This window comes from Periophthalmus magnuspinnatus, chromosome 3 (assembly GCF_009829125.3).
Source record: "Periophthalmus magnuspinnatus isolate fPerMag1 chromosome 3, fPerMag1.2.pri, whole genome shotgun sequence".
NCBI lineage: Eukaryota > Metazoa > Chordata > Actinopteri > Gobiiformes > Gobiidae > Periophthalmus > Periophthalmus magnuspinnatus.
In genome coordinates this window covers 14,138,870-14,162,662 of record NC_047128.1, presented here as the reverse complement: position 1 = coordinate 14,162,662, position 23,793 = coordinate 14,138,870, and the positions used below count along the sequence as shown (strand labels likewise).

General features: G+C 42.1%; 1 protein-coding gene across 1 annotated transcript in view; it reads left to right on the top strand.

Moving 5' to 3' along the window:
* The window catches only part of LOC117393814 (immunoglobulin superfamily containing leucine-rich repeat protein 2-like), a 35,443-nt gene extending 13,278 nt beyond the window's left edge, over positions 1-22,165 (top strand). The window contains exon 2 of the mRNA XM_033991823.2: positions 20,263-22,165. Within this exon, the coding sequence (XP_033847714.2) occupies positions 20,263-22,163 (1,901 nt within the window). The 3' untranslated portion in view covers positions 22,164-22,165. The remainder of the gene's footprint in view (positions 1-20,262) is intronic.
* The last annotated feature ends 1,628 nt before the right edge of the window (positions 22,166-23,793 follow it).

Here is a 23,793-nt window from a genome sequence, read left to right as displayed (position 1 = left end):
CCTTGTTTGGTTCTACTTTATTCCTGGTTTGGTCCTGGTCTGGTCCTGGTTTGGTTCTGGCTTGGTCCAGGTTTGGTCCGTGTTTGGTTCTGATTTAATTCTGGTTTAGCCTTGAATTGGTCCTGGTTTGGTCCTGGTTTGGTCCTGGTTTGGTCCTGGTTTGGCCCTGGTTTAGTCCTGGTTTAGTGCTGGTTTGGTCCTGGTTTGGTTTTGGTTTAGTCCCAGTCTCCTGCAGGTGGAGATCAGAGCAGCCCCATTGAAAACCACTGAGCCATGACTCTCTCCCTCTCTCTCCCCCTCCTCTGTCCTGTCTGTTCTCCCCCCTCCTTCTTTCCTATTGCTTCTGTTGCACTTCCTTTGAGGCAGGTCATAAAACAGGTGCATTTGCTCCTGTCAGCTCCTGTCTGCTCCTTCGGCTCTGCTGCTGTCTGCTCCTGTCTGCTCCTCTGTCTGCTCCTCTCTGCTCCTGTCAGCTCCTTTGGCTTCTCTCTGTCTCTCCTGTCTGCTGTCTGCTCCTCTGTTTGCTCCTCTGTCTGCTCCTGTCAGCTCTGAGCTGAGTCGTATTGTGAGAATCAACAAAGAGACTTTTGTTCACCTCAATCTGAAGGAACGTGCACCAAGAATCAAGTGCGTGACCTGCTTTAGACCCGGTTCAGGCCTGGGTTAGACCTTGTTTAGACCTGGGTGAGACCTTGTTTAGACCTGGGTTAGACCTTCTTTAGACCTGGGTTAGACCTTGTTTAGACCTGGTTCAGATCTGGGTTAGACCTTGTTTAGACCCGGTTCAGATCTGGGTTAGACCTTGTTTAGACCTGGGTTAGACCTTGTTTAGACCTGGTTCAGATCTGGGTTAGACCTTGTTTAGACCCGGTTCATATCTGGGTTAGACCTTGTTTAGACCTGGATTAGACCTTGTTTAGACCTGGTTCAGATCTGGGTTAGACCTTGTTTAGACCTGTTTCAGACCTGGGTTAGACCTTGTTAAGACCTGGGTTAGACCTTGTTTAGACCTGGTTCAGATCTGGGTTAGACCTTGTTTAGACCTGTTTCAGACCTGGGTTAGACCTTGTTAAGACCTGGGTTAGACCTTGTTTAGACCTGGTTCAGATCTGGGATAGACCTTGTTCAGACCTGGGTTAGACCTTGCTAAACAGTGACCAAACTTGTAAGTAAACCTGAACTAGAATAGGACAAAACCTGGACTAAAACAAGTCTACATCAGCCTACAAACAAGGAAAAGTGTGAATGCATCATTGGCTCGGGCTTCAGTCCTGAGATAGTTCTGGTCCTATTTTCCCATGGAGATAGCTGAGTTTAACGCCTCTCCACATCTCCACAGAGACTGCTTTTTCCATTGACTTCTGTTCATCACTAAGATATTTATTGCCACTTTTGCTCTAAACCAAAACAACAGGAAGCACCCGTCACTCACTGCCTCGTTGTCCTGGGCTCTGATTGGTCGATGCACTTCGGCTGAGCTAACATAAACACTAATGCTAATGAGGCACCTGTACAGAGGTCAGAGGTCATCTGTACCACACTGTGATGTCATTTCACCTCTGACCTCTGCAGTGTTTCAAAGCGTAATCATCCACGACCTCATGACCCCTGTGTCACCCTCTGATGACATCACCAGTTTGCTCTGCATGGAAAACAAACCAGGATTAAAGCGGGCTAAAGAAGGATTAAACCAGGACTAAATAGATGGTAAATGGTCACATTTTTCTATAGCGCTTTTCTACCTTCAAGGCACTCAAAGCGCTTTACAACAAGGAACCACTCACCCATTCACACACACATTAATACACCAGTGTACACAGACACTGAGGGCGAGGTGGGTTAAGTGTCTTGCCCAAGGACACAACGACAGCATTCATCTGTGTGAGCTAGAATCACACCAACCACCACACCAACGATCAGTGGATCTCACCGCTCAACCAATGATGTTTATGTCAAGAGCAGGATTTGAACCACCAACCTTCGTATCAGTGGACAAACACTCTACCAACTGAGCTACTGTCGCTAAACCAGGACTAAACCAGGACTGAACTCAGACTTTAACCAGAACTGAACCAGGACTAAACAAAGGCTCAACCAGGTCTGGACCAGGACTAAACCAGGACTGAACTAGGACTGAACCAGGACTGAGCAATCGATAAATCCAAGACTAAACTAGCACTGAATGAGGACTAAACCACGACTGAAACAGGACTATTTTCCCTCTCCATCTTTGACATGAGATAAATCTAAAGTTGTCTGAGCTGATCACCAGAGGCACTTTGTCTAATAATCAATGAAGTCACATTAAGGTAACAGGAGTGATTGACAGGTGGATTAACCAATCAGATTCATCAGCTTCCCGAGGGGGAAGCTGACCTCTGAACTGTTATTCATATTTTAGTAGATTTCAAACCCACAACCTCCAGAGGCAGGCTAACCACTCACACCACAGTAACACAAGGAGGACATGCACACTCCACTCCCTAAATCAAATCTAAGTCAGGACTAAACAAGGACTGAACAAAGACTAAACTGGGACTAAACCAGTCCTAAACCAGGACTAAACTAGGTCTAAACCAGGACTAAACCAGGTCTAAACCAGGACCAAACCAGTAGGACAAAACCTTTTCCCCATACGTTTGATGACAGGCCGTAATGGCGTCTGCCCTGTGACCTCTGACCTCTTGACCCAGGCCACATGATAAGTGCTGTGCTCTTTGACCTGTGGATAATTAAAGAGGTGTGAGAGAATCGGGGACCTGTCGGAGGAGATTAACGAGGAAAAACTCAGATGCCCCGGTCAGGTCTCTGATGGAGATTACAGTACTTGAGACTGAGTCACCCAGTGACTCCACCCAGTGAGAGGAGCTTTAAAAGGACTGAAAGAACTCTTAAAGAGGAGATGTAACCTGTGCTCATACAGCTTTAAAACCTGCAGATAGAGACACATACAAGTGTGTGTCATTCTCGGTTTATGGACAGGCCTCATGTGAAAGAACCTCCAGAATTCACCCACTGAGCTGCAGAGGCTGCACTAGCACTGATTCATGATTGGCTGCAGGTGCTGGGGTTTAGGTAGTGACCATTCAGATCAGAGATTTTAGGTTTAAACCAACAGGATTTCAGCACTGAAAATAGTAACACAAATGAAAGACTCATATGAGGCTCTTTCTGCTTTCTGACTGAATAATCATCTTGATCCCAAACACTAAATTATCAATAACTTGCCTCTCTATGTTTTTGTAATTAAGAATAAATCAGAATTAGAATATTTATGTGTAAAAGTTGTATTTGATTTGAACATGTTTACCTCGATTATGGGGACACAGCTGGTCAAGGAATTAGAGAGAAAAATATTGCTCACTGTAACTTTTACAACCTGCTAAAGTCCTGGTTTAGACCTGGTTTAGACCTGATTTAGACCTGGATCAGTTCTCATTTAGTCCTGATTTAGTCTTGGTCTATTGATGGTTTAGTCTTGGTTTAGGCCTTGTTTATTTTTGGTTTAGACCTGGATCAGTTCTGGTTTAGTCCTGGTTTAGTCCTGGTTTATACCTGGTTTAGACCTGATTTAGACCTGGTTTAGTCCTGGTTCATTCCTTGTTTAGTCCTGGTTTAGACCTGGATCAGTTCTGGTTTAGTCCTGGTTTAGACATGGATCAGATCTGGTTTAGTCCTGGTTTAGACCTTTTTTTAGACCTGGTTTAGTCCTGGTTTAGACCTGATTTAGTCCTGGTTTAGACATTTCTTAGACCTGGTTTAGTCCTAGTTTAGACCTTTTTTTTAACCTGATTTAGTCCTGGTTTAGTCCTAGTTTAGACCTTTTTTAAACCTGGTTTAGACCTGGTTTAGACCTTTTTTTAAACCTGATTTAGTCCTGGTTTAGACCTGGTTTAGATCTGGTTCAGTCCTTGTTCAATCCTGGTTTAGACCTGGATCATTCCTGGTTTAGTCCTGGTTTAGTTCTGTTTTAGTCCTAGTTTAGACTTGGTTTAGATTTGGTTTAGACCTGGTTTAATCCTAGTTTAGACCTTTTTTTAGACCTGGTTTAGTCCTAGTTTAGACCTTTTTTTAGACCTGGTTTAGTCCTAGTTTAGACATTTTTAGACCTGGTTTAGACCTGATTTAGTCCTGGTTTAGACCTGGTTCAGTCCTTGTTCAGTCCTGGTTTAGACCTGGATCATTCCTGGTTTAGTCCTGGTTTACTCCTGTTTTAGTCTTAGTTTAGACTTGGTTTAGATTTGGTTTAGTCCTGGTTTAATCCTAGTTTAGACCTTTTTTAGACCTGGTTTAGTCCTGGTTTAGTCCTGGTTTAGTCCTGGTTTAAGCCTGGTTTAGATCTGGTTTAGTCCTGTTTTAGACCTGTTTTAGACCTTTTTTAGACCTGGTTTAGTCCTGGTTCAGTCCTTGTTTAGTCCTGGTTTAGTTTTGGTCTAGTGCTGGTTTAGTCTTGGTTTTTAAGGCTTGTTTAGTCCTGGTTTAGACATGGGTCAGTTCTGGTTTAATCCTGTTTTAGACCTGTTTTAGAAGTGTTTTAGTCCCCCCCTTTTTTTTAGACCTGGTGTTTAGACCTGGTAATGACCTGGTTTAGACCTGGTTTAGTCTTAGTTTAGACCTGGTTTAGACCTGGTTTAGACCTGTTTTAGTCCTGTTTTACCATTACACTCTGAGAGGCCTGAGGACCAAACTAAACAGAGCTTCAGACCTCTGCTACGTCTCTTTGCTTTTACACTCTTTCATTTAATTCACCCCCTCCACATCTCTTCCCCGTCCCTCTCCATCTCTCTCCTTCTCTTCCCCTCCTCCTCCTCCTCCTCCTCCACCTGTCTATCCTCATTCTTTCCTCCACTCTACCTCCCTCTATCCTCCCCCCTTCTCTTTCTCTTTCCCATCTCTTCCCCACCTCTCTCCTTCCACTCACTTCATATTAAACTCTTTCTCTTTCTCTCCTCTATCCCTTCCTTTCTCTTCTCTCTTTCACTCTCTCCCCCTCCTTCCTCCATTCCTTCCCCCTCTCCCTCCATCCTTCTCTCAGATCGATATCCTTGTAGCGTTTGTGTCCGATGGGCGAAGGTCGCATTAAGAAGAAAAGACCGTGGATTTAATAAAGACTCAGGACTAGACCAGGATTCAGACCAGGACTAGACCAGGATCAGATCAGGACCAGATGAGGATCAGATCAGGACCAGATGAGGACCAGACAAGGACTAGACTAGGACAAGACCAAGGCCAGACCAGTACTAGGCCAGGACTAGGCCAGGACCAGATCAGAACTAGACCAGGACAGAACTGGAATAGACCAGGACTAGACCAGGATTAGACCAGGACCAGACCAGGACTAAACCAGGACTAGACCAGGACCAGACTAGGACCAGACCAGGATCAGAACAGGACTCAGAGTGGGTTTAATTGTGTTCTATTGATTTTCCCCCAACTCTCAGCTCACTCATTTCAGAGCAATCAGAGCAAGGTGAGCCCAAACCAAAGTCACTCCCCCACCCGCATCTAGACCGGCTTTAGACCTGGTTCAGACCTGGTTTATTCTGGCTTTAGTCCTGGTTTAGACCTGGTTTACATGTAGTCATTTTTAAAATCCTGGTTTAGACCTGGTTTAGTCTTAGTTTAGACCTGATTTAGACCTTGTTTAGACCGGATTTAGACCTGGATTTAATCCTAGTGTAAACCTGGTTTAGTCCTGGTTTGGACCTGGTTTTTGTTTAGTCCTGGTTTAGTTCTGTTTTAGTTGTGGTTTAGTTCTGGTTTAGTTCTGGTTTTAGACCTGGTTTATTCTGGCTTTAGACCTGGTTGAAATCTGGTTTAGTCCTGGTTTAAACTGACACAAAGTCCAACGTCTTCTCTGTCAGGTAAATAACCAAAAATAAAATGATGTTTTCACAACATCTTCAGAATGTGGTGCCATGATTCAGCCCCACAGATGTGATGTTGTCAGGTGAAAGAGCTTTAAGTCATGAGATTAATATAACAAGTTTGTGGAGACAATCCCAAATGAATAATGAGAAGGTTCAACATGTGAAGATCTGAAATTTGGAGCTTTCTTTAAAAAACAGCTCATAGCATCAGTAGCTCCTCTTCTCTCTCTGCTTCTGTCTCATGTGATGTACTTCTCCATTGGTTCATTTGTCTGAAGGTCGATCCAAAGTGCCGTTTAACACATTTTTCTGCTTTTATGGAGATTATGGATCATCACAGGATCGTAACCGGTTTAACGAGGGTCTTTTGTCTGAAATATACCACACTCTTGAACTGATACAGGAGGCTGGGGCCGTACGGGGCAGTGGATAGTGAAAGGTTGGTAGTTGGATGGCTGTTCCTGTGACTGCACCTGTGTTTGAGCAAGACATTTTATTCATGCATCTTGTTTAAATGAATATTGACTTAGTTTAGTCCTAATTTGTTTAATCCTAAACTGGGCCTGGTTCAGTCTTAGTTTTGATCTTATTCTGAGATGCTTTAGTCGTGGTTTAGTTCTGGTTCAGTCCTGGTTTAGTACTGGTCTGGTCCTCAGAAATGTTCAAATGCAAAGAAACTCTAGAAACGTGTGAATGTTTTGTAATTATTATTATTTGTTTAGTTCAATTACCCCCTGCAACATTTTCCATATTAGCATTTAGCATTTAGCGTTTAGCTGGAGATGCGCCTCCATTATAAGTGATATTTACTTAATAGATTTGTCCTTTATCTCGTCGCTAACCTCACGTAGAGTTAATATAAAAGTTTGGGGTCAGAGGTGAGAGGTCACGGAGGGTAAAACAAGCTCTTTTAATAATGATCAGTTTGAAATGCCGAGGTCTTAAAGCAGCTGGGAGCATTTGATTTAAAGAGTGGCATTTGAGTTGGTCTCCTCCTCTCTCTTTACCCCTCTCTCCCTCCCTTCCCTCCTCTCCTCTCCCCTCCTCTCTCCCCCTCTCTTCTCTCTCCTCTCCCCTTTTTTCCTCCTCCTTTCCACTTCCTCTCTCTCTCTTCTCTCCTCTCCTTCTCCCTCTTTTTCCTCCCTCCCCTCCTCTCTCCCTCTCTCTTCTCTCTCCTCCTCTCTCGCTTTTTCATCCTCCTCTCCTCTTCGTCTCTCTCTGCTCTCCCCCGCTCTCCTCTCTTTCTCTCCCCCCTCCTCTCACCCTCTCTTCCTCCCTCTCTCCTTTTCTTCCTGGGAGCGTTTGATTTTAAAGTGTGACATTTAAGTCGGTCTAAAGAGTGAATTGGATAATCACAGGTCACAAACATGAGATTATACACAGGAAATGTCACCGTGGAAACAAAAAAACTCAGAAAAGAAAGTGAAAGTAACTCTCTCTCCTTCGTTTCTGACCTCATTCGCTCTGTTACAGATACAATGCAGATTAAGAATTTATTTTTTTATTTTTTGCAACATACTGTTCTTTTTCTCCTCTCTCTCTCTCTCTCGCTTCCTTCCTTCCTTCTTCCTCTTCCTCTCTCATCCTCTTTTGTCTCTCTCCTTTCTCTCACTTTTGTCCTCTCCCTCTCTCCTTCTCTCATCCCTCGCTCCCTCCTCCTTCCACCTGTCTTTCTTCTTTCTCCCTTCTCTCACTCTTGTCCCCTGCTCCTCTCTCCACCTCTCCTCACTCTCTCTCCATTTCTCATCCCTCTCTCTCTCCACCTCTCCTCCCTCACTCCCTCCTCCTTCTACCTGTCTTTCTTCTCTTTCCCTTCTCTCACTCTTGTCCTCTCTTCCTCTCACCACCTCTCCTCCCTCTCTCTCCACCTCTCCTCCCTCTCTCCACCTCTCCTCCCTCTCTCTCCATCTCTCCTCCCACTCTCCCCACCTCTCCTCCCTCGCTCCCTCCTCCTTCTACCTCTTTCTTCTCTTTCCCTTCTCTCACTCTTGTCCTCTCCTCCTCTCACCACCTCTCCTCCCTCTCTTGCCACTTCTCATCCCTCGCTCTCTTCTCCTTCTACCTGTCTTTCTTCTCTTTCCCTTCTCTCACTCTTGTCCTCTCTTCCTCTCACCACCTCTCCTCCCTCTCTCTCCACCTCTCCTCCCTCTCTCTCCATCTCTCCTCCCACTCTCCCCACCTCTCCTCCCTCGCTCCCTCATCCTTCCACCTGTCTTTCTTCTCTTTCCCTTCTCTCACTCTTGTCCTCTCCTCCTCTCCCCACCTCTCCTCCCTCTCTCTCCACATCTCCTCCTCTCTCCACCACTCCTCCCTCACTCCCTCCTCCTTCCACCTGTCTTTCTTCTCTTTCACTTCTCTCACTTTGGTCCTCTCCTCCTCTCACCACCTCTCCTCACCCTCTCTCCACATCTCCTCCTCTCACCACCTCTCCTCCCTCACTCTCTCCTCCTTCTACCTGCCTTTCTTCTCTCTCCCTCCTACGTCTCTATAAATAATGCTAATAATTACCCCTCAGTATCAGAGGAGCTAAGTCACATGTCCTCTAGTCATCCTTCTCTCTCCCTCCTCTCTCCTCTCCTCTTCTCCCTCTCTCCTCTCCTCCTTCTCTCCTCTCCTCTGTAATTAATGCTTTCGGCTGTAGTAATTACCCCCAGTATCAGAGGAGGTAAGTCACATGTCCTCTCCTCCTCCTCCCTCTTTCCTCCTGTCCTCCTGTCCTCCTCTCCTCCTCCCTCTCTCCTCTCCTCCTCCCTCTCACTGTCTCCTCCCTCTCTCCTGTGTAAATAATGCGTTTGGCTGTAGTAATTACCCCCAGTATCAGAGGAGGTAAGTCACATGTCAGACACAAGGTGAGGGCAGAGCGCAGATCAATATTTCATTTACTTCCTCCATCGAACAAACACAGATTTCCTTTGGGTCTGAGCGCCCAGAAACCAGAAACTGTAAAAGTACTAGGAGTGGTACGAGTACACAAGTACATGCAATAGAGCTACAAGATGAACCACAATCAAAAAGAAATGACTGTTTGAATGGACACAATTAGCAAAGCACAGAGGCTGCAGTTTTTGAAGCACCATCATTTCTCCACAAACAAACTCTCCTGTCTCATTCTGCATAATATTCTGCTCACCCTGCAGTTTAGATTTCTGCAACTTTTAGTATAAGTAGAAGTATTCAAAACTGCAGGTATAGATGGTTTTGTCTGTATTTGCCACCTGCTTGTCTCCATGGAGATGTACTGTTTTCCTATAGTGTTTTTTTTTTTTTTCATTTATTTGACAAAAAATTACAGATACAGACATACTGTAGGTCAAAATAAGTCCACTGTGTCCTAAAAACATGCTTTATTGTCTGTTAATCAGGAAGTGTGTGTTAGCATGCTAGAAAATTGCTGGAAAATTGTGAAAAGTGCTTATAAACTCATCGTGGTGAATAACTAGGATGTTCTGAATGGATAAGGTAAGTGAGGAATAACTTTGGACCACTGCAAACTGTTTAAAATGAACTAGTTCTGTTTTTCACGCTATTAACTGAGTAAAAATCCGGCACAGCAACTTTAATAATTTGCCTTTAATGTTCCAGAGTATGGCATTAAACCTATTTATCCTGCATTCATTGAGTGACAAATGTTTTTTTTTACCGCAAAACAAAAAATCTTGAAAAGCATTCATTCTTACTGTGAGTGGGTCGGTGTCACCTGCTTGTCTCCATGGATAGTTCAGTTTAATGCCATACTGTGGGACATTCTGGAGAAGGAATTAACATCTCCATGGAGACAAGAAGGTGACAGGAACAAGCAGAAACACTATGTGCTCAAGCGGGAATCCAACCAACAACCTTCCAGTTCCTAAAATAAAGATTTACCCTCTACAGTGTTGCCTATGAAGTAACAGTACAGAGTGTGTGGGCGAGGGTTCTATTCCCCAGGCCCAGTGCACTGTGGGTAATGTGTGAGCGCAGGTTAATGCGAGAGCCACAGCTCAGAGAGAATCAATAAGAGTCAAGTCCTGAGTTTAACACCAGAGACAAGAGAGAGGGAGGGAGAAGACAGCGAGAGAGAGAAGGAAGAGAGGAAGAGAGGAGGAGCAGGAGAGAGAGGAGACACAAGGAGGAGGGAGTGAAAGAGGAAAGTGGAGAGGAGGGAGGGAGAGAGGGAAGAGAGGGGGGGAGAAGAAAGAAAGAGAGAGGAAGAGGGAGAATGGGAGGGAGAGAGAGAGACAAAGAAAGAAAATGAGAAGCAAAGAGAGAGGGAGGTAGAGAACGAAAGGAAAAAAGGGAGGGAGAGAGAGATTGAGCTCTGAGCAGGGAGGTGAGATGGGGTTTGGTTCCAGTTTAAACTTTAGTAAATCCTGGGTTAGCTGTTTTTTTCATGGTTTTGTGGAACAGTCCTGAGTCAGTCCTGAATTAGTTCTGCTTTAGTCCTATATTAGACTTGAGTAAACCCTCAATTAGACCTGTTTTTTGTCCTAGATTAGATCTGAGTAAATCCTCAATTAGACCTGGTTTAGTCCTAGATTAGACTTGAGTAAATCCTCAATTAGATCTGGTTTAGTCCTAGATTAGATTTGAGTAAATCCTCAATTAGACCTGGTTTAGTCCTAGATTAGATTTGAGTAAATCCTCAGTTAGACCTGGTTTAGTCCTAGATTAGACCTGAGTAAATCCTCAGTTAGACCTGTTTTTTGTCCTAGATTATATTTGAGTAAATCCTCAATTAGACCTGGTTTAGTCCTAGATTGGATTTGAGTAAATCCTCAATTAGACCTGGTTTAGTCCTAGATTAGACTTGAGTAAATCCTCAATTAGACCTGGTTTAGTCCTAGATTGGATTTGAGTAAATCCTCAATTAGACCTGGTTTAGTCCTAGATTAGATTTGAGTAAATCCTCAATTAGACCTGGTTTAGTCCTAGATTAGACTTGAGTAAATCCTCAATTAGACCTGTTTTTTGTCCTAGATTAGATGTGACTAAATCCTCAATTAGACCTGGTTTAGTCCTAGATTAGACTTGAGTAAATCCTCAATTAGACCTGTTTTTTGTCCTAGATTATATTTGAGTAAATCCTCAATTAGACCTGGTTTAGTCCTAGATTGGATTTGAGTAAATCCTCAATTAGACCTGGTTTAGTCCTAGATTAGACTTGAGTAAATCCTCAATTAGACCTGGTTTAGTCCTGGATTAGTTTTGGTATTGCTAAAACATATCTAGAAAAACCTGTATTCCTACTGTGAGCATGGTCGCCTCCTCATAGATCTGACCTGTAACTTTGCCTGTTTATGTTATACATGCTTGTTTCTGTTAAGTAAAATAAATTTAATTCCATACTGTGGAACATTCCAGACAGAAATCGCTCCCTTCTCTCATCTCCTCCTCATTCCCTCCTCTTCTCGTCTCCTCGGTTCCTTCGCTCTCACCTTGTTGAATTTTTCTCTTTGAGTGAATTTGTGTTTTCCTCTGAGACTGTGTGAGGAGAATGTGAATCCACCAAATACAGCCAGCTCAAAACATACGGGAGAAATGTGCCAGATGCCCTCCCATCCTCCTGTATCCCTGTGTGTCAGATGCCCTCCCATCCGCTGATATCCCATGTAGTGTTAGACTGAGATGAGGGTATCTTTAATTTGCAGATGTTGTGGTGTAGTTGGAGATATAGGGCATCTGACACATAGGGATACAGGAGGATGCATGCGGTCTGGTCCTGGTTTGGTCCAGGTCTGGCCTAACGAGATGGTCCAGGCCCTGATTGGATTAGACCAGGTTTGATTAGATCTGGGTCCATTTGCGGAACTTAAGCAGGACTCAGGTCTGCCCTTGTCAAAAGCAGAGGGCACGGCACGCTACGAGCACAACCACAGAGAGACATGTGAGGGGGAGTTTGAGTGTTTAGTCCTGGTTTAGACCTGGTTTAGACCTGGTTTAGACCTGGTTTAGACCTGGTTTAGACCTGGTTTAGACCTGGTTTAGGCATGGTTTAGATCTAGTTTAGACCTGGTTTAGACCTGGTTTAGGCATGGTTTAGATCTAGTTTAGACCTGGTTTAGACCTGGTTTAGGCATGGTTTAGATCTAGTTTAGTTGTGGTTTAGGCCTGGTTTAGACTTGGTTTAGACCTGGTTTAGTCCTAGTTTAGTTGTGTATCAGACCTGATTTAGACCTGGTTTAGTCCTGGTTTAGTCCTGGTTTAGACCTGGTTCAGTTCTGGTTTAGACCTAGTTTAATTGTGGTTTACATCTAGTTTAGACTTGATGTAGATCTGGTTTAGACATGGTTTAGACCTGGTTTAGGCCTATCTTATTTGTGGTTTAGATCTAGTTTAGACCTGGTTTAGACCTGGTTTAAACCTGGTTTAGGCCTGGTTTAGACCTGGTTTAGTCCTAGTTTAGTTGTGCATTAGACCTGGTTTAGTCTTGGTTTAGTCCTGGTTTAGACTTAATTCAGACCTGGTTTAGGCCTAGATCCCTGTGTAGTCCTGGTTTAGGTCTGGTTTAGTCTTGATTTAGTCCTGTTTTAGTCCCACTTTAGTCCTGGTTTACTCTTGGGGTGCATTCATACTTGGTGTGGGACTAAACCCAATCTAAACCAGATTTAAACTGAACCAGGCTAACCCAGAAGGGAACAAAAGTCTGAACTAAACTTGATCCTAACCAAGTCTAAGCAAGAAGTAAACCAGAACTAAACTAGGACTAAAAAAGGACTAAACAAGAACTAAACCAAGACTAAACCAGCACTGAACCGGGACTAAACCAGAACTAAACCAGGACTTAACCAGGGCTAAGATAAGGACTAAACCAGAACTAAACCAAGACTAAACCAGGACTAAACTAGGGTTAAACCGGGACTAAACCAGGAGTAGTACTGAAGGACTCAAGTAGGAATAATCTAGGACTACATATATAAATTATTCAGCAGGTTAATTTGAAAAACTAAATAATTTAAAAGCTCTTTCCTTGGTCTAGTTCTGATTTAGTCCTTTTGTTTTGTTTTATTTTGGTTAGGTAAACATTCAGTCCTGGTTCAGTCCAGTTTAGTCCTGCTGGTTCAGTCCTGGTTTAGTCCTGGTTCAGTCCTGTGATCATAACTCCTGTGTTTGTCTCTGGGGCTGATTCATAGTCATGTTTTTTATGGGGTGATTTTGTGCTGGAGCTGTCCATCATCAGCAACTGAAGAGAGAGAGAGAGAGACAAAGGAGGGACAGAAGAGAGAAGAAATCAACTAAAGACATGTCATCCTCTGCTCCTCTGACCCTCTCCCCTGTACCATATATTCACAATAGGCAGGGAGGACATGGACACTCCACTCAGAGAGATCAGGAGTCTAACCCACAACCTCCTCACTGAGAGGAAGGAGGAGACAGGATCTGCCGGTCTTGGCCTTGTGTTAGATTTACAGTGTGAGTGAAATGAGGCGTTAGAATTCATGAAGCTGTTTACATTCCACACACTGCAGCTACAGCACCTGAGAGAGACCAAGACTGAACCAGGACTGAACCGGGACTGGAGCAGGACTGGACCAGGACTGGAGCAGGACTGGACCGGGACTGAACCAGGACTATAGTACAGAGCAGGACTGAACCAGGACTAGACCAGGACTGAACCAGGACCATAGACCAGACCAGGACTGAATCAGAACTGAACCAGGACCATGGACAAGATCAGGACCAAACCAAAACCATGGAACAGACCAGGACTGAACCAGGACTGGACCAGGACTGAATCAGGACTGAACCAGGACCATGGACAAGATCACGACCAAACCAGGACCATGGACCAGTCCAGGTCTGAACAAGGACTGAACCAGGACCAAACTAGGACCATGGACCAGACCAAGACTGAAACAGGACCATGGTCAAGATCAGGACCAAACCAAAACCATGGAACAGAGCAGCACTGGACCAGACCAGGACCAAACCAGGACCATGGACCGGACCAGAACTGAACCAGGACTGGACCAGGACTGAACCAGGACCACCCCAGGACCATGGATTAGACCAGGACTGAATCAGGACCATGGAAGAGATCAAGACCAAACCAAAACCATGGAACAGACCAGGACTGAACAAGAACCAAACCAGAATCATGGACCAGACCAGGATTCAACCAGGACTAAAGCAGGACTTAATCAGGACTGAAGGAGGAGAGAGAGGAGTGGGAGAATGAGAGAGAGGAAGGGGGAGGAAAGAGGAGGAGTGGGAGAGTGACAGGGAGGAGAGGGAAAGTGAAGAGGAGGGTCCTGCATTTGAGGGACAGAAAATTCCTGTTTTCACCTACATCTCATAATAAAGTCCAGTAAAAAGAATGCTCAAAAGGTTTTCTTAAAAATGTGAGACTTTTCAGTGGAGTCTGGGGTTGAATTTTTTTGCAGCTAAAGATACAGAATGCAGAAGGTCTGGTCCTGTCCTCTCCTCCTCCAGACCTCTCTCTGGGACTGTGGACTGTGCGCATGTGGTTTAAAGGAACGACTTTATCGCCATCTGTTGGACATAGTGAAACATCACAAGATAACAGTTACCATTGCCATAGTGATTAACAGTTCAAAACAACATATTATATCTTTCTAATAATAAAAAAAGTGTTGCATATAATGTAACATATAACAAGCTGAAGCATGGATGTATAAAGGGATTTTTCTTCTGAGACTGGAGTCCTGTTCAGTGATGGATGTAGTAATCAATTTTGTTAGTTAAGTAAAAGTACAGATACAGAGGTAAAATGTTACTCAAGTAAAAGTATCACATGGAAAAAAAACAGTAAATGTATTAAAGTACCCATTTAAAAATGTACTTAAAGAGTAAAAAGTAAAAGCATTTCTCACAAGTGTTGCTCATTTGTTAAAGTGTAAAAATAGTTCTATTAATTAAAAATAGCTACAATATGAATCAATTTCTTCATTTTTCTTATGAATTTTATGCATTTATTTCTGTTTGCTCGAAGCCGAAGTTTGAACTCGAAATGTTACCACAAACATGGTAAAAAAAAAAATAACTCCTCAAATCATATGATAATTACTTTTTACTTTTCAGGCCAGTTTAAAGGTTTGGTGGAGTAGAAAGTACAGACACCTGCTCTCAAATGTAGTGAAGTAAAAGTAAAAAGTATCCACTGTAAAATAACAGTACAGTACTTTACTACTTGTACTTTGTTATGTTCCACCACTGGTCCTATTACTTTACTCAAGTACACTGATGGTGTAATATACACAGTGCTTATGCCAAGTTAAGAGGACTCATTTCACTAAAACATAGTTATTATATTTTTGATTCAGATCTTACTCAAAATCGTACCATGTTTACAATTTGACTTGGTTGGACTGGGCATTGGATATGACACAGAGGTAACTGCACAACCGTTATGTGACACAGTGGCTGACTGGCTTGTACTCACAATTCACAGAAAGAAGGTTCCAGGCTTGATCCCTGCTTCACCTGGGTCTTTCTATGTGGAGGTCGTGTGTTCTCTCTGTGTCAGAGTGGGTTTCTGAGTGGGCACTCAACCCTAAACATGCACAATAGGTCAAACCCTGAAGCAGCGCTGAAGGGTGGGTCAAATGCAGAGGACACATTTCCCTACCAACCATAATTTAAAAAAAAAAATCTAAACAAAATAGTTATAATTAGACTAATAAAAATAAATGCCACTTTTTTTTGTTATTTTCTGTGTTGATGACATAGGCAGAGGGATTCTAGCTTATTCTAGCTTACGACATGATAAAAAACCCGTATATACATACATATATAAAAATGACTCATAGGATTCATGTAGTCATTTTGGCACAAATGAAGAAACAAATCCACTTCGCTCTACTGTGACCGACAGCAACTTCATTGTGATGAAGTTTACAGCGACGTCAGCTCCCACTAGGCACCAAAGTTTCCTAACACAGAAGACAGCTGACTTGTTTCTTTTAAGTAGCTTTAGATCAAATTATAACATAATGATGGATGTGAGAGTTTATAAGTGTAGAGCAAACACAAGCATATGAAATAATTAGAAATGACTGAATCTCAATCTCGATTAAATTTGACTAATTAGCTCAGCCATGTCAGATGCACTGATGAAGTGTCAATAATTGTATTAGAATGGATTTGAGTCTGGGTCTAGTCCTGGTCTAATCCTGGTCTAGTCCTGGTCTAGTCCTGGTCTAGTCCTGGTCTAGTCCTGGTCTAGTCCTGGTCTAGTCCTGGTGGTACTAATGGTAAGCCACTGGAGGTCCCTGTCCCGCTGTTTGGGAATCACAGAGACAGACTCAGCAGTGAGGAGGACAAATCAAGGACGTACTGGCCCTTTAAATGTGAACAGGACAGAGGAGAGAGAGGAGACAGCACTGTCACATCTGCAGAAAGAGTCTCACCCAGATCGGACCAGCACAGCACAGATACTGGTTTAACCCTGGTTTGGTGCTGGTTTGATCTTGGTTTGGTTCTTGTTTGGTTCTTGTTTGATTCTTGTTTGGTTCTGCACTGGAGCCCAGAGGAGAGCTGGAGGTGAGTACAGCACAGACAGCACAACAAAGACGTCACATTTTCTGGAGTGAGTCAATCTTGCGAGGTCAGATCTGTGGAGAGGTGACCCTGCTCACAGTAAGAATGCATGTTTTCAAAGCACTTTTGAGCAAAAAAAACAAACGCCTAAATGTCAGTTATATCAACTTATGCCATACTGTGGAACATTAGAGGCAAAGTGATATCATTTTCATGGAGACAAGCAGTTCAAATAGTGCACCTTTATGTTAATTACCATGGTAACAGTTCAAATTTTTCATCACGCTGTAAGCCATGGATCATTTCATTGCATAACCTAGGAAATATGAAAAGGAAACAGTAAAGTTCAAGTCGTGATCACTTAGGGTTTTACATGTGAGTAGCCTGTTCTAATACATATCGCTTTGTTGTTGGTTTGGTTCAGTCCTAGTTTTAAAGGCGTTGTAGTTTATAAGCTCTTTTCACAACTTTCAGAGATCAGAGTTTTGCCATCACCGTAAAGCTAATGACAACTAGCATGCTGATACGTACTTCCTGATTATCGGACAATAAAACGTTTTCTAATTAGATATAGACAGACAAAATATCTGTAGTAAGGCGAGACATATTCAACCTCATTCTGAAGGAATAGTGATTATGTTAACTATACAATACTCATTACAAAACAGAAAATGTAATAGTGCACTTGCTGGTGAGAAACAGCTTTTTGTTTTAGCCAGATTTTTTTCTATTAAATGCCATGCAAAATGAAAATAAAGGGATGAATCTACCAGCAAAATACAGCTATAAGCTGTATTTGCTGGTAGAATGTGGGAGTAATAGTTTTCCATCACCTGCAGGTTGTGTTCACCACGTTTACTACTTGCCTGTTCTGTGTTCTTGCTAAGGACGACTGAGGCATTACACAGACATGTTTATGCTGAGAGAGCAGAGAGAAAGGAACAGTCAGCACCACGGAGAGAGACACCTGATACACAGAGCAGCGCTTCTCAAACTGTAGGATGTGTACAGCTCTGTGAGACCAGCGCCAAGACCACAGCTTAGACCTGGTTTAAACCTGGTTTAGCCCTGGTTTAGACCTGGTTTAGACCTGGCTTGGACATACCGTAGTTTAAACTTGGTTTAGACCTGGTTTTGACCTGATTTAGACCTGGTTTAGGCATAGTTTAGATCTGGTTTTACTCATGGTTTAGACCTGGTTTAAACTTGGTTTAAATCTGGTTTAGGCATTGTTTAGACCTGTTTTAGATCTGGTTTAGACATGGTTTACATCTGGTTCAGACTTAGTTTAAACCTGGTTTAGACACGCCGTAGTTTAGACCTGGTTTAGGCATGATTTAGATCTGGTTTAGACCTGGTTTAGACATGGTTTAGACATGGTTTAGACCTGGTTTAGATCTGGTTTAGACATGGTTTGCATCTGGTTTACACCTAGTTTACACGTGGTTTAGACCTGATTTGGACCTGGTTTAGACCTGGTTTAGACTATGTTTAGGCCTGGTTTAGACCTGGTTTAGGTGTGGTTTACATCTGGTTTAGACCTGTTTTAGACATGGTTCAGGCCTGGTTTAGAATCGTTTAGAGCTGGTTTAGATCTGGTTTAGGCATAGCTTGGACCTGGTTAAGACATGGTTTAAACCTGGATTAGGTCTGGTTTAGTCCTGGTTTAGACATGATTTAGCGCTGGTTTAGACCTGGTTTAGACATACCATAGTTTAGACATGGTTTAAACCTGGTTTAGGCATGATTTAGACCTGGTTTAGACCGGGTTTAGACTTGGTTTAAGCATGGTTTAGACCGGCTTTAGGCCTGGTTTAGACCGGGTTTAGGTTTGGTTTAGACATGGTATAGGATCAGTTTAGACCTGGTTTATACTCGGTTTAATCCGGGGTTGGGCACGGGTTAGTTCTGGTGAAGTAGGCTTCTGGGCTGAGTATTGCACAGAATCTTACAGCTGGCCTTAAGGAGGGTTTTAATAGAGCCCAGGAGAGATTGCTAAATTACTCAAACATGCATGAATGACATATAAGACCTCTTCAGGCATGTTTTTGATGAGGGAACCGCATTGTAACACGGTAGAAAGCTAATAAAAATCTTTTTAGCCTAATATCCTCTCTTTATTCAAAGTTTTACACCAGGCAAGTGTCATTTGGTGACAATTTTGTTGAATAAATTACAGGAAGTAATCATTTAAACATTCAAATATCAAAATAAAGTGTGGTAATGTGTATTTGTAGTCATCAAATGATTAACTACTGTACTGTGTAATTTAGACATACTTTGGCCCTTGCTTACATTATGGCTGCTAGGTAACAGTTTTAGAATTACCTCAACATTTGTCACAGGTGCTGCCCATATCCAACCAGGAAATGAAATCATAAATCTCACCAACATTTGAGGGATTACTCTAAAAAACTGTCAAACAAGGGAAAACTAGACATGTTTTTTAGTCATGTGCACTTAAAGTTATATCAGTGTTTGTTTTGTTTTTTTTTGTTTTGTTTTTTTTAGTAGCTCATCGTAGCTAGTGTAGTTTAGTCCTGGTTTAGTCTAAAAAGTGGTCTATGTAATTTTCTTTTGTCTGTCTTCGTTATTACTTTGCTAGGTTTCATAATATGGCATTAAACTTGTCTGTTTCCATGGAGACAAGCATTTGCATCCATCAGGCAGTTTAAAGCGCATATGACAGGTTTTTATGTTTTTCTAATTCTGACTTGGTTTAGTGGGATAGAACCTGTGTTCAATAGTTTCTATTATTTCATCAGTTATGTGGAAGTTTTTGAAACAAAAGTGGAAAAAATCAAAGCCGTAAAATACAGGCAGTAGAGCTGAGTTTTAAAACCTCTACGTATGTCACCCAGAACACAAAAAACTCCATCCAACATGCAGAGACAGTTAACTCTCAGGGAACACAATTTTCTGCAAGTTTAAACTTAATTTAACTAAATCCAGGTGTTGTCATGCATTGTATTTGTCAAATCATAGCTCCTGTGTAAATTAGAGATGCTTTAGCCCTGGTTACAATTATAGTTGTTTGGTAAGAGCAAGAACAAATACAACCTCTGCTACATGTGTCCAACCAGGAAGTAACATTATAACTTAGCACTTTAGAACTCGTGCAATACACTTAGCACTTTAGAACTCGTGTAATAAACACAGCACTTTAGGACTTGTGCAATACACACAGCACTTTAGGACTTGTGCAATACACACAGCACTTTAAAAGTTGTAGTAACCCTCCTGAGTTTATGTTTTTGACTTGGCTTCTGTCCTTTTTCTGTATTTGACTGTATTTTGTGTATGTGGTATTTTATGTTAAATGTGACCATCAACCTGTCCAGGGACAACAGATGGAAACTAGCCTGTGGCTAAAATCTGGCATATTTACATATGTATCTTATGTTCATTAATATGCACTGTCCCTTTTCTAAATAAATAAATAAATAAATAAATAAACTTTACCAAAAATGTTGAAATATAGGCAAATTAGGCACGATTATTAGCAAAATCTTGTGAATAGCCTGTCCTTAATATAAAGAAGTGGACTAAGGGAGTGTGACATCACCTATAACGTTTAGCTTCAGTCAAATGAAGCTCATCGAGACTATACGGGCGAATTTGGAGCCGAATTCAAAACGCGAGTATCATAGCAACTAAAGAGCCAATCCGGAGCCAGGCTGTTGAATGCAATGTCCCTTCCCGCCCACACCACTGGTTTAGCAGGGAGCATGGAAAGAAGGCTCCTGATTTGTTTGTTATTACTGTTCTTATCTTGACTTCCGGACACAATGATGAAATAAAAACATCAGGATCATCCGCGCCCATGCTATTTGGAACGTGTCGGCTAGCATGTTAGCTATGTCCATTTATAAAATATAGAGTCTGTGGTTGTTACACATACTGTTTTGTTTTGCAGGATTCAAAATGTCCGCCACGAGATTGTCCTTCCTCTTGTTGTGCCTCTCGTCCATCCTCTCCTCCTCCTCTTCCGCCTGCCCACATCGCTGCGACTGTTTTGATAGAAGCTCCAGACACGTCATCGACTGTTCCTCCAAAGGCCTCACAGAAATCCCACGTTTTTTACCTGCAAATGTTACTACAGTTAGCCTCACCGCTAACCAGATTGGTTCCATACCTGCGCACAGCTTCAAGAACTCCAAGCTAGTCGCCTCATTGTGGATGATGAGGAATAGGATTGTTTACATCGAAAACGGAGCGATTTCTAACTTGATTTATTTACGAAATTTGGATTTAGGCCACAATAGATTAAAAGACTTTCCCTGGAATGATCTACAAAATCTTACATCTTTACAACTGCTAAGACTGGATAATAACGAACTAAAAAGCATACCGCAAAATGCTTTTTCAAATCTTAAACATCTCAGCTCCCTTCGGCTCAACAATAATAAGTTCACAACTATTTTTAAAGGGACATTTGACGGTTTAGTTGCTTTGTCATTTTTACAACTTTACAGCAATCCGTTCGCATGCACCTGCTATATGTACTGGCTTAAGCATTGGATTTTGAACTCTAACATCGACATTCCAGACCAGGATTTGATCACGTGCGCAACTCCAAACAATGTAGAAAACGAATCACTTGTAAATTTGACTGATTCAAATTGTGTACGCCCAATTGTGACGATAAATATTGAAAATGAGGATCAAAATGAGAGATTCTACGAAGGAAGTTTGCTAGTTTTGACTTGTGAATACAGCGGCAATCCTCAACCAACTGTGAAGTGGAGAATTAACAGTAAAAAAGAGTTAGCGCTGAAGCTAACAGAGAATAACTCAGCCAAAATGCTTGACAACTCCTTGAAAGTTTATAATAACGGTACACTTGTCATTTCAAATCTTAAAAAGGAAGATAGCGGTGTTTATAGTTGTTTTGCTGTGAATGAGGCTGGTCAGGATGAAAAATCTGTTGTAATCGAGATTTTAGCAGAACATGAAGTAACCATAGCTAATGATGCTAAAGCTACACAGTCCACAATCCAAGCAACACACTCTAGTTTGGATTTTGACTCCAAAGAAGCAACAGAAAGTCAATCAAATGTGTTAGAAAAAGCTATTAGCAAATGTAACTTGTCTCCGGATACAACATATGTTTCACGTTTTGTTTCTAATGCCAGTTTTGACGACGTGAAGCAATATTCATTCGACTTTGGTGTTTTAGCATTAGCAGTAACTGAAACAGAAGCTGTTGTAAGGCTAAACTCTATGCTAACGCCGCTAGATCCAAAAGAATCTAGCGAGGAAGAGGATTTGAATGGAATATTTTTATGTCTTAGCTCAGATCAAAAAGCAGTGCAGTGGACGCATTTAGAAGACGGAATTAGCACGTACTATTTTGCGAATTTGCGTCCCAATACAAACTATTCCCTTTGCTTAACGTTAAAAGGCAAAGAGTGCGATGTGCAAGTGCATTTTACGACTAGAAAACGCATCCCGAACTTGATAATAATAATTTCTGTTAGCATCTGCTTGCTAACGGTGTCCACTGTCCCTTTACTGGGTGCTACGTGCTATCATTTGATCTACAAATACCGCAGTCAGACATACAGGATGTATCTGAAAGCCAGGGGGCAGTGTAGAGTGGAGAAGGCGACATTCAGAGCGCAAACAGAGTCAGAGAAGGATTTAAGCGAAGGTTTAGCAGAGGACGAGATGACGGACATCGGCGAAAAAGACACAGAGGAGAGTATTCTAGCCGATTCGACATCCGTGGATAAACTGACAAATGAGTGCGAAGTGGAGTCGGAATACAGCGACCGCCTGCCGCTCGGAGCTGAGGCCGATAACATCACAGAATAATCCTATAATTTAAAGGCACTATGTAACTTTTCTGGTGAGAAGTCTTTAAAGGGCCCATATTACGCTGTTTTCGGATCTATGTTATAATGTTGTTTCTTCATCAAAAACAGACCTGGAGTTGTGTTTTCTTTCGTTCTCAAATATTTAACCCATGAACCCTGCATATTTAGGCTGAGTTCTTCTCTCAAACAGAAAACACTTGATTATTAGCAAAATCTCGTGAATAGCCTGTTCTTAACATAGACTGTATAAAGAAGTGGACTAAGTGACTGTGAAGTCACACATAGTGTTCGGCTCCAGTTAAATGAAGCTCATCGAGGCTGACAGTTATAGTGGTGGAAAAACACTCTGCTCCAACTTGTGATGTCATGATGTAATATAGGACGTGTTGCACCGTGTTTTTAAATTCCACACATCTTCACTAGAATCATTTGGATGATTTCAGCATTGAAACTGCCAATCTCTACTTAAAAAAGGTAAAAGGTAGCTGTTAACTTGAAAATCACAACTTCAAGACATCACAAGGTGGAACAAAGCATTTTGAGCTTTGGAGATGGAGACAGACTAATAATAAAGGGTTACACTATAAAACCCTGTTTTGTGAATGAAACAAAACACAACTTTTGATGAGGTAACAACATTCTAACATATGTGTCCATTTTGTGTAATATACGAACAGGACTGACTTTAAAGCTACCATCTGTAAGTTGTTTTTTTTTTTTCATCAGTAGATGTCCCCTCTCCTGGCCTTTGTTCAGGCTCACCTGTGCTCTCTGGCCTTCTGTCAGGCCAAAGCTGGCACACTCAGACAATCAGACAGCAGTAATGTAGATAACATCTACAACAGGGGCAGGTCGGACAATCTACATATGGTAGTTTTTAATCTGGGTCATTTAACACAAACAGTAGTGAGTTTTTTTCCCTCCAAAGTCTTGCGTCTGCTCCACATGCTTTTACTAACCGAGGACTGGCTGTAGACCACTGTTTTAAAAAGACCCAGGCTGACCACTGACCATTAGAGACTAGAATCTCAATATCGATTCAAATTCGATTAGAGCATCCCTACTGCTTTGTCGGGAATGTTGCTCGATAATATCTCCTTGGAGACTAGCATGTGATGGACCCTCCCCTTCTAATCTTTTTTCCTAAGGCATTGGTTTTATTCTTGATTTAATTACCGCTGATTTTTGGAGCTATGCCATTTTTCTGCTTGTCTCCATGGAGCTGTAGTGCTTTGCCTGGAACGTTTTAGAGTCTGGCACTAAACTTGTATCTAAATCCATGGAGACAAGAAAGTGCCGCCACCAGACCAAGTTACATAGTGCACACAGTGAGCCTATAAGATGTCTCCAGAGTAGGCTATAAACCCATGTAATCATGCATATCATGTAATTTTGTAACAATGTGACAGCAACACACTTCCATAACAAACCATTAAAAATTGATAAACAAATAATTAAACAATGAAAAAATAAAACTTTCGAAATGTAAGATGTTATATTGCTAACCCAAAGAGTGTATCTATCTGTGGCCTTTAGCGTAGTGCAGCTATAAATGCTAACCTCTCCTGTTGCTAATGTTCTCTACACATCAGAGTATACAGTCTATATACAGTCTATGAACCACACAC